Raw genomic sequence first — 11,845 nt, 5'->3', positions numbered from 1 at the left:
CATCCGGTCATGTCCTCGAATGAGTCACTATGTTCCATAATGTGGCTCCTGTCACAGTTTCATGGTACAGTCCTGTCCGACGCTGATGAATTTGTTCAAGATCTGCCTCTGTTCAGCCAGCAGTGGATGGATACCGAGTAGAATGAGATATCACGTAACTACCCGACACGTCAAAGACAGTCTAGGTCGGTTTGAACGTGATAATGGGAAAACGCCATACAAATGGACTGTTATCATTGTGATATACTATCCCAAGAAGTAAACGCATAGACGAGAAATCTGTTGAGAAAAGTTTATAACTCGTCCATAAACAGACTTTAGTGCATGAATTTTACTTCAGTAATGAGTGCATGTGCTTTAGAAGAAGGTAATGTCTATAAAGCATATAATATACTTCTAGACAGCGAAGACGTTGATGACGACGTAGCACGACCCCGACGTCTTGTTTTCTGGTTCTCAAACGAATCACTTTCAGCCTGTTCCGTACAGTTTGACCTGACATCCTCTGAAGCCCAGGTGCCCTGGCTGTTGTGCTCTCACCCGTGGGAGTACCATCACGCAACTGTAGTACCCGCATGTACCTATTTGAGCTGCAGTGGTAACTCTAGGTCTGCCTGAAAAGGGGCGGTGATTTCTTACATCTGTTTGGCTGCAACGAGCTGCAAGTCATTATATCTTGCTCCGACTAACATTCAGACGCCTGGCAACAGAAGAGTTGTAAAAATACAAATCACCTATGCGTTTCTTTTGGAGGGATGGTTTATTAGAAACGATGAAATAGCTTGGTAGTGTTGCGTACCCTTGAAGTGCCAGAAACCAAGTCTCCCTCCCTCCCTCCCCCTACTCTGCGACGCTCCAATCCATTCCACACCACACCTCTCCTCTACCCTCCTCCTCCTTCACTCCTCCGGCGCTCCGTTCTACTCCACTCCACCCTAGCCCACTCCTCTCCGCTTCGCTCCACACCACTCCTCACTCCTCCGCCGCTGCACTCTCTCAAGGTTTGGGAAGCTTCGCAAATTGGCAAGGTATTTCAATACAATAATGTGTTGTCATGTCTGTTTTTAGTTCTATTTGAATCCTGTCTTATTAACCCTGATATGAGATAATTCACAATATATCTCATACTTTTCTCTTATGGATACTTGATCAAGCGATACTTATATACTTGTATCGTTTCAAACATGCACCTACTGAATCATAATATTCTTCAGCAAAATGGACAGTTTGAATACGGCATTCCATTAACCACGCACCCTTAACCCACACACTAACACAACATGGATGTTCATTTATCATTGTTCTGAGTTCGAATCACGGGTATCTCAGCTCTTAAAAAGCATATAAAAATATTCATGCTTGTGATAGTGTTTGGATTCCGCCGTAACTAATAAAACGCGACACGCGACAATGCGACAACGCGACATTTTGACGAAATGTCGCGTTGTCGCATTGTCGCGCGTCGCGCTTTGTTAAAAGATTGATCACAGTATGGATTATAACATATTGACTAAAACGCGACACGCGACAATGCGACAACGCGACATTTTGACGAAATGTCGCGTTGTCGCATTGTCGCGCGTCGCGCTTTGTTAAAAGATTGATCACAGTGTGGATTATAACTTATTGACTAAAACGCGACACGCGACAATGCGACAACGCGACATTTCGTCAAAATGTCGCATTGTCGCATTGTCGCGCGTCGCGTTTTAGTTAGACTAACAACTAGTCTCTGAAATGAACATATTTTACTGAAAAACGTTCATAGGTAAAAAAAAATAATATAATGAAATGGAGTCCTGAGACTTTCTTCATTTTCAGGACTTTTTATTGCCCCCAACATCACCCTACCCAGCCGGACCCCTACTCCCTCTCAGTGTGGTGTGAGCAGCTCTGGGGAAGTATCAACTGTAGCAAACACAGAGCTCAGGGTTAGCATCTCTTGAGACTAATGCTATGGCTGGAAAACTGGATGTATCCAAAACTCCAACAAAGATATCAAATATAATTTTTCTGTCAAATCAAAATATTCTGTCTGCAATATACACGGCAGTTTGATTGAAATCGCATGGTACAGGAGAAAACTGTTTATTGAAAGTAGTAAAAGAGAGACATCCATGTCTTTGATTGAAATGTTTTTCAAGTAACAGTTAACAGAAAATGTTCAACACACACAGCGTGTAGAAAATGTTCACGAGGCCACTCATACCGACGATACTTTGTGCCGTCTTGTAAAACCCTTTGAAAAGACTGCCATCGATTTGTACCTGTCCTGTGGAACTGAAGTCGCAAAAGAACTGAGATAAAAAAACCCAGTCTGTTGTACAGATGCTGAAGCAAATATATCCAAGAAAGCCCATGCAAGTCTAGAAAATGTGGCAAGTCTAGATTCCCTTAGCTTCTGAAGAAGGCTTAGTGAAGAAGGTCTCAGTCTCCATTTTATTAGGTCTTCAGACTGAAAGTCTGGAAGACCTACTGTTATTATCCGAACATTTTTCTTTTTCTTCTTCTTATTATTATTTGTACGAATATTGTACCAGCTCTCCTGACCTAACCACAGGATGGATTTCGATCAAACTTTCAGGGATGATAGCCTGTATGCTGAAATTGATACAATGGAAAAAACTTCTACCGTCTTCCGGTAAGGGCAGACAACCCAAAATGTAAAAATCTTTCACCCTGAATATCTCGGAACCTATAAGAGATAAATTAACCAAATTTTCACACAAGGGAGACAACATCATTCTCCATCGACTCAAAGCACAGTGGAAGTTGGCCGCCGTGACAGATTTTCCGCTATTTTGAAAAAACTGAAATTTTCGCCGATTTTCGCGTTTTGCCAGTGCCTGTCTTTGAAAACCTTCTTTTCCAGAACGGCATATAGCACAATCACCATTTGTTACACCATTAGAAAGCTCATACACTGGAAAGCTTAATTTGTTCAAGGCATCGTGATATCTTACATAGCTTCGGAGTTATCGCCCTTGAAAGTTGGTCAACGTTTCACAGGGTTCATTAAAATGTCATAACTCTGCGAAAACACACTGGATTTCATCGTTCAGGGTACCAAACTGTAGCTAATTGAACGGCGAACATCTTTGCTTCACATTATGGTTATGTAAAAAATTAATACTTACGTCACAATTACGACGGAAAGAAAATTTGTACATTTCCAGCCTGAATCAACTCAAGTTTTAACAAAATGTTCCCGTCCGGCTGTGACAGGCAGATATCTATTTTGAACGCCGCTTTGGCACACTCAAATTACAACTCGAGTTTCCCTTCACCTGCATTACACTGGGTTAACAATGAATGGTCACAGAAATACATGAGCGTTAAGGAAAAAGTCGATTGTGTAAAAGTGAGTGAGTTGAGTTTTACGCCGCACTGAGCATTATTCCAGCTAGTGATCAACAGCATGAGCATCGATCTGTGCAATGTGGAAACTATTAGTTTGTATATTGCTTTGCGCCGCACTCAGCAGTATTAGTGGTATGGAAATGTCAGATTCTAATCTTTCCACTAGTTTGTATATTGCTTTACGCCACATTCAGTCGTATTCCTGCGTTACACTGGCATAGCAGTGAGTGTTCACAGAAATACATGAGGATTAAGGAAATAGTCGATTTTGTTACAGTGAGTGAGTTGAATTTTACGCCGCACTCAGTACTATTCCACCTATATGGCTGTGGTCTCTAAATGATCGAATCTGGACCAGACAATCCGGTGATCAACAGCATGAGCATCGACCTACCCAATTTGGAACCTATGACCCACAAACAAAACAGTGTATGGGAAATGTCAGGTTGTAATCTTTCCAGTACTTTGTATATCTGACTTTGCCATCCAGTTTCTTTTTCTGCAGTTTGTGAATTATGTGGTCGTGTCAGCAGTGTTGACTCAGTGCCAAATGAATATAAACATTACCGCAATGGACGGTCCAGTTGGCGTCCAAAGAAACTGTTCAAGTGAAGATAGCCTCGGAGGGTGTATGGAGGAAGTCTGAAGACCGTCAGTATTGCCCATGAGGCAATCCTAGTTATGTTATTCTTATTTTTTCACTATGACCTTTTCCCAGTAAAATATGTTCATTTGAGAGAGTAGTTCTTAGTCTACCGATGACATTGTGAGTTGAGGGAAGAATTCCAGGAAGGAAGATCAGGAATCTTGAATAAAACCCGACACATGTTGCCTCGCGGTGAGAGGACAGGGCACGAGGTCTTAGCCAAGTGTGGGGCGATGGCGGAGCTGTATGGGAGCCTCCCCATGAATTTATACTAAACACCAGTGACAGCTAGCGATCAACTGATAATTTTAAACCATATACTGGCTATGAATTCAGCAGATTGGTACAGACCCTGAAGCTATGAAAATCTAGACTTGCCACATTTTCTAGACTTGCTTGGGCTCTCTTGGATATATATACCTCAGGGTCTGTACGACAGACTACGTTTTACTTAATATCTTGTAATACATACTGTAGTCAATATTTTAACAAAACGCGACGCGCGACAATGCGACAATGCGACATTTTGACGAAATGTCGCGTTGTCGCATTGTCGCGTGTCGCGTTTTAGTTAATATCTTATAATACATACTGCAGTCAATATTTTAACAAAACGCGACGCGCGACAATGCGACAATGCGACATTTCATCAAAATGTCGCGTTGTCGCATTGTCGCGTGTCGCGTTTTAGTTAATATCTTATAATTCACATTGTAGTCAATATTTTAACAAAACGCGACGCGCGACAATGCGACAATGCGACATTTCATCAAAATTGTAGTAGTTACAGCGGAATGTAAAAAGAAAATATGACAAGCATGATTATTTTTCGATATTTTTAAAGGGTTCAGATAGCCAGGGATCGACATCAGAACAATGATAAATGAACGTACATCTAGTCGTGAAGTCCAGAGTGGCTGAGTGTCGTTGCTTAACGGAATGGTTCTATTCAGACTGACCCTTTTGCTGAATTTTTTTTTTTGATATAACAGCCGTAGGTTTAAAACGATACAAGTACATGTATATCGCTGGATCTAGTATCCGTATGAACAAATTATGAGGCATATTGTGAATCAGGCTGTGTGCAGGATTAATAATATAGGATTCAAACAGAAATGAAAACGGGCATCATAATACATGATTGTAATGAAATACCGTGCTATTTATACCAATAACCCTTGGGTGAGTGGAGTGGAGCGGCGAGAAGAGTAAGAGGAGTGAGGGAGGGAAAGCTGGTTTCTGGCACTACAAGTGTACGCAACTCTACCAAGTGATGTCATTGTTTCTAATATCCTACTGCTAACAGTCCATTTGTAAGGCGTTTTCCCATTATCACGTTCAAAGTCGACCAAAACTGTCCTTGAGGTGACGGATGGTTAAGTGATATCTAATTCTACTTGGTATCCATCCACTGCTGGCTGAACAGAGGCAGATCCCAGACAAATTCGTCAGCGTCCGACAGGACTGTACCACGAAACTGTCAGGAGCCACATTATGGAACATAGTGACCCATTCGAGGACATCACCTGATGAATTTGCCGATGTGGCTTGAATTTTAACAATATTTTAGTTTTTCACAACCTGTAATCACAACCTGTCATCGAAATTTCCAACGTGATTAATGTGTATGGTGCTGGTATTCGAACGTATGGTAATAACTATCTGGTGTGACTAAGAGACTAACTGCTCAGCAAATTGCCCGGCCTTGAATGACAGGGGTACAGTGCGCCGTGATTACAATGAATAGTTGCGCTACTAATTCGTTTTGCTGCTAGAACACACTTGAATGGCTAAATACATTTGCAATATGTAAAACAATAAAGAAAGATTTGCATTAAGTTCAAGAAGAAAAGGCCATTTCGGGCACTACTTCATTTCAAAAACCATTGGAGGTAACGAAAGACCAGTGAAGTATGGAATAGAGTATAACATTTTCTGCGCATGCGTAGATTAATTTACTTTCTACACATGCGCACAGGTAACAAAAAGGGCGACAACGCGACAATGCGACATACATTTTGTCGCATTGTCGCGTGTCGCGTTTCAGTTAATTTGTTAAATGCATACTATGGTCAATATTTTAATAAAACGCGACACGCGACAGTGCGACATCGCGACATTTTGATGAAATGTCGCGTTGTCGCATTGTCGCGTGTCGCGTTTTAGTGAATTCTTACATATCTTAGATAGGGCGACAATGCGACAACGCGACATATTTTGACCTTGAAAAGTGTCGCTATGTCGCGTGTCGCACTTTGGAGGAACAGAGTAAATGTTATTCGAAACGCGACACGCGACATCGCGACAATGCGACAAACAGGCGAAATGTCGCGTTGTCGCATTGTCGCATTGTCGCGCTTTGGTTAATTTTCACCTCATTTTGCTTGTTTTTGAGAGGGCGACAACGCGACAATGCGACAACGCGACAATGTCCCTTCTCGGATTCCATACTGGACTGACCATATTTCAGTGAAAAGCCCTTCATTACCAGAATTGAAAGATGCGTGACTAAAATCTTGACAATCATCCCACGCATCCTGTCTGTCTGAATATAATACTCTACATTCTTCGTCACATATGACTGGAATCGGATAATGAATATAATACTCTACATTCTTTTTCACATATGACTGGAATCGGATAATGAATATAATAGTCTACACTCTTGGTCACATATGACTGGAATCGGATAATGAACATAATACTCTACACGCTTGGTCACGTATGACTGGAATCGGATAATGAATATAATACTCTACACTCTTGGTCACATGTGACTGGAACCGGATAATGAATATAATAGTCTACCCTCTTGGTCACATGTGACTGGAATCGGATAATGAATATAATAGTCTACGCTTTTGTTCACATATGACAGGAATCGGATAATGAACATAATACTCTACACGCTTGGTCACGTATGACTGGAATCGGATAATGAATATAATACTCTACACTCTTGGTCACATGTGACTGGAACCGGATAATGAATATAATAGTCTACCCTCTTGGTCACATGTGACTGGAATCGGATAATGAATATAATAGTCTACGCTTTTGTTCACATATGACAGGAATCGGATAATGAATATGATACTCTACACTCTTGGTTACATATGACAGGAATCGGATAATAAATATAATAGTCTACACTCTTGGTAACATATGACAGGAATCAGATAATGAATAAAATACTCTACACTCTTCAGTTCTGGAGTAGAATCAAAATGTTATCGTATTTTCTGTGACTTAACAGGAAAAGCGTCACAACCCTCTCCAAGCTAATATGTAACAGCGGTTGTATGATTTCGGCTGCATCGTGCACGTGCGTTGTGTTGATTAGTGTTGGAAATTGGTTGAAATCTCACAAGTGATGATTACTTCACTCGGAACAATCTTCGAAAAGTAGGTTAGCGTCATATATTCGGATTTTCAGTTCAGGTTGTTATTACAGATATGTGTAACATGATGCATTTCCCTTCATGAATGTGATAATTAATGATAATACTAATGTATCATTATCATGAACATAAACGTCCTAGAGTCGTAAAGAAATATCCAGTGATGACTTTTCAGTTACTTGGGTGAATTTTATAAGAATTAAACAAGATTTAGACGCTGAAGATCTATCCATAGCCACGCGTTTCAAAGATTAAAACGGGTAGTTATAAAAGTTGATAAAATGTAATCGATTGCTTGGTCGTTTCGTCATTTCGATCAGTCTTCGATTATTTCAATTAATCGGAACACCACTAGTGTTGGTGAATCTCCATCACACAGCTGGTATTATTGGTTTCAATGGCAGGGTCGCAATGGCCTGACAGTTCCCGGATAAGTGTAAAGAACTGAAGCGTGACGTCATAACGATACATTTGAAGCTTGTTCTGGTCATCACAGACAACATCATTTTGCTTCACATGAGATTTGTCATATACGCATGTTTGCGTCGTTCTACGCATAACAGAAGTGCTTCACCTACCACTTTGTACCACTGGATCTTGATACTTTCTCTCTCTCTCTAACGCTTATAAAACTGCAGCCAGCAATACGGTATCCTAGCCATTGCGCAACATGGTGAGCACGGTTTCCATGGAAACATCCTCGTGATACAGGTGAATGGTTACTTAGTCAGATGGCAAACGTATTCACGGTACGTATTCAGGTAAGTCAGATAATAATAGATTGCTAGATTGTTTTTTTCTCTTTCTTATATTCTTTCTTTCTTATATTGATAACAATCATATGTAAAGGAATGTTTGTTATTCATGAATGTATTCAATTACGTCAAATGACTGCAAATACAAAATAAGATCATATATACTGGACAAAAATAGTTAGGGATATAAATAAATTTTGAAATTATGAATAATGATCTTTATATTCCTTGACACACTGATGGAATATCAATCATAAAAATACTAATATCCCTAACTTATTTTGTCCAGTATATATGCGTCACTACAAAACGGTTTTCGAGTTGTGTAAAGATTGCTAGTACGTTGATTGACCAGTATTGTGAGGTGATGTTATGTTGTAATCCTCCAGCCATACTGACCATGTGTTATGTCACACATCGAAGACGCTCGTGTAACAATTATATAATCAACAACCCGAGCAAACTATTACAATAATCGATACTATGATATAAATGTTTATTTCAAACAGTGCACATACCTATGTGAAACACCTCAAAATCGTTCAAAGGAACTGCTCTAGATGAAACAATATTAGAAACAATAGTTCATCTATAAAGAGGAGGAACATCACTCATCATCTACATGAAACTTGGAGCGGAGTTATGAACGCCTGCTCCAACCATACTGGGGGGAGCATTGCTGTCATATACCAAAGAAGGCTGACCATTGCCTTCGATGATATAATCCCCAATGCCAAGATGAGAGTTGGAAGCTCCACCAGCATTACTAAATATGTCTGCAGCTCCGTTAGTACCTTGGTAGGTGGGGTCGGTGAGGGGATCTGGGTAGACTTGGGCACCAGATGGATCGTTGTACGGAGCAACAGGACCGTTATACAGATCCGGCGACTGCGGTAAAACAGCAGGGTCGTTGTAAAGACCTGCCGGCTCTTGTTGGAGGGGCTGACGTCCGGCAGGTTGATCAAAGATATCTTGGTAGGGACCGACTTGTTCTATGTAGGTGGGAATTCCGGTGTCGATACCAGGACCTGGCTGGTAAACGTCTGCGGGAGCTGGGTAAGGGTCTACAGCTTTGGACGGGACAACGGCAGGAGCCGAAGGAAGTGGTGCTGGGGCTTGTTTAGTTGCAACCTTGGTCACTGGAGCTGGGGTTTTGTGTTGTCCAACTGGTGTCGCGACCTGTGCAATTTTAACAGCGGGTCTCAACAGGTGTCGCCCGAGAAGCCCATGTGCTCCGAGAATCCGATTTCTGTAGGACAAGGCACCAAGGGCTCGAGCTCTGAGAGCGAGACCAAGACCAAGGTTGCGACCTAACACTGGGGGGAATAGTCCAGCTGAAAACCAAAATCAAAAATTGTTACTTCATTATTTAGAAAGACATACTATTGCATCGTCATTTTGATTGCCTTAGGAAACACGTTTAACATGACACACAAAGCACTACAAATTATTACTTGAACCGTCCCACATCTCATTCTTAGCATTAATGATGGTTTAGCGTGATGGCTGACGCCAATTTAATTGGACAAGATTATACATATTACAATGTAGGTAACATCTTCGTTCATTTGAATCAGAACAATCCGGTAAAATATATTTTTAATCAAACAGGTGTTGATTGGAATATAGCCATGTATTACCTCTGTGGAATGGATGCAGGATGGCCCTACGTTTCCTTTCTGGAAAACAAGACAAAACAATCATATTAAAGTACATATTGGAATATACATTTCCCAACAGTTCTCCGTGGTAACGATTCGGGTTAAAGTTGGTCTTTCAGCAAGTGACTATATCTGTTTTTCACATTAAACAACAACGAAACTGTAGTTTTATAGTGTACTCACTTCCTAAGTTGCTGTATGCGTGATGAGATGGTAAGGCGTGGGGGCTCATCATAGGATGGTCATAAACTGAAATAAAGAAAAGAGTAATTACGTGTAAACTATGAATAAAAGCAGTAAAGAGATTTCAATCATATAAAGAAATCTCAACAAAGAACCAAATTTGAACTCCGATGATTTGTGATGATGGACCACTATTAAATAGTGTTGGAGTCTGATGTTCTCGAAAATGAACGTTTTAGGAAACCTTCAGGTCTTGACACCTTGAACACTGGGTCCCTAAAACACTCCGTTATATTATACTATATACTAAATAATATATATTAAACATAATGGCACGACTGTGTGGAGCTGAAAAGCAACAAATCACTAAAAGTAGGTAGATGTAGTCTTACAGTTGTCAACGTTGTCGGTGACGTAGGTCCGTCTGTGTGCACCACGTCCTTGTGTAATCACCACTGAAGAAAGATCAAAGATTAGACATTAAAAAGAATAATGTATATCTGAAATAATTTGCAATGCAATATGTAATTCATTATTCATCCCGCTTATACACTTCCATGAAGTTTCTTTGAGACGTTATTATATAATGGGCATTGCCCACCAAACAATAAGCTTGTTATATGCACGTTAGTTCAAGTAGCTGTCATGTGTGTCGTTTTGAAAAGATGTTTTTATCAGAAAGTCATTTCGACATCTTTGTTTTAGCAATTTTAGTAGTATCACGACGCGGTACACCAGAGTATTTACATATTCTGGGGTTCGAACTTGGGTTATCTGGGTATTGGGAGAACGCTATATCCACTTGGACCGGTATATCAGCATCTATAAATCTTCATGAAAGGGTCTATGATGATTGTGACTTACAATGATCTGGTTTTTCTGGTCTGTCGTAGACACGAACCAATCTCGGTTGTCCGTTCCTCCCAGGAATGAGACGAAGATCTGAAATATTTGTTCGATACTGATGTTAACATTACCCACGTCATCATGAACAGAATAAATATTTCTTTTATAAACATGATCGACGAGAACAATGATTTTGTAGAGTTAACAAATTTTAACAGAATGGTACATGTTTAATTGAAGACATATGTAAACAATATTTACCTGGTGAGTCATAGTTGTAAATCGGTCGAATACGCAAACCTGAAATCGAAGAAAAAACTCATTTAGTTTTAGAGAAAGCGCAAGACCTGGATCCTATGAAGAAAACAGTCTGAAGTGAAACTTGGACTTGGGTGCCTTAACTACTTGGCTACCCCATGCATATCATGATTAGTTGTGCTTAATAGTATTTCAGTTATATCACGGTGCTTCATCTAGATGTTGAAGACAACCATTACACCCTGTTTGTCACATTGGTTAACCACACGAGCATGGAAATTGTAATAACAGACAGGTAACCTAGGGTCTAAACCTCTATGCCCCAAGTACCCGTACTCATCGTTAAAGTGCCTGTAGGCATCTTTAGCGACAGTACAACTTTTCGGCATTTCAGTCAATGAATTTGCCAACAAAAAAAGAGGATTTAAGTACAAACAATATCCTTCCGTGGAAGCAGAAGTTCGTCATGTTAGTTGCACTCACCGTTGATTGCTAGCACTCCCACAATCACCAAGAAGGCCACAATTGTTAGTTTAGACATGTTTCCAAAGAACCTTGTAATCTGCAAATAAATATAAACATGTACACGCGGTAATGGCTTTATGGAGTCAAAAGAACAAACAATCATTGGTGAATTATGTTATCATCGAATACCGTAAAAGTACTATTACAGTTTGATAAAATCAAATGAACTACTTCAACGTTATTGTACGGAATACAATAGCATTTAATATC

At 40.2% G+C, this 11,845-nt stretch overlaps 1 protein-coding gene across 1 annotated transcript; it reads right to left on the bottom strand.

Annotated features, from left to right (window-relative positions):
* Positions 1-8,780: 8,780 nt before the first annotated feature.
* On the bottom strand, positions 8,781-11,651 carry LOC137277579 (uncharacterized). Its single transcript, XM_067809380.1, has 7 exons — positions 11,594-11,651; positions 11,114-11,152; positions 10,871-10,948; positions 10,399-10,461; positions 10,007-10,072; positions 9,803-9,841; positions 8,781-9,496 (listed from the first exon to the last, which is right to left on the bottom strand). Exons 1-7 carry the CDS (start codon positions 11,649-11,651, stop codon positions 8,781-8,783), a joined length of 1,059 nt encoding a protein of 352 aa, XP_067665481.1.
* Between the last annotated feature and the right edge of the window lie 194 nt (positions 11,652-11,845).

The sequence above is a fragment of the Haliotis asinina genome, chromosome 1 (genome assembly GCF_037392515.1).
Source record: "Haliotis asinina isolate JCU_RB_2024 chromosome 1, JCU_Hal_asi_v2, whole genome shotgun sequence".
Taxonomy (NCBI): Eukaryota; Metazoa; Mollusca; class Gastropoda; order Lepetellida; family Haliotidae; genus Haliotis; species Haliotis asinina.
This window is presented reverse-complemented; position numbering and strand designations above follow the sequence as displayed.

Coding starts and splice junctions, on each gene's coding strand:
- LOC137277579 (XM_067809380.1), bottom strand. CDS start 11,651: ATGTCTAAACTAACAATTGTGGCCTTCTTGGTGATTGTGGGAGTGCTA. Junction 11,153..11,593: donor GGGAGTGCTAGCAATCAACG/GTGAGTGCAACT, acceptor CTTCGATTTCAG/GTTTGCGTATTCGACCGATT. Junction 10,949..11,113: donor TTACAACTATGACTCACCAG/GTAAATATTGTT, acceptor CAAATATTTCAG/ATCTTCGTCTCATTCCTGGG.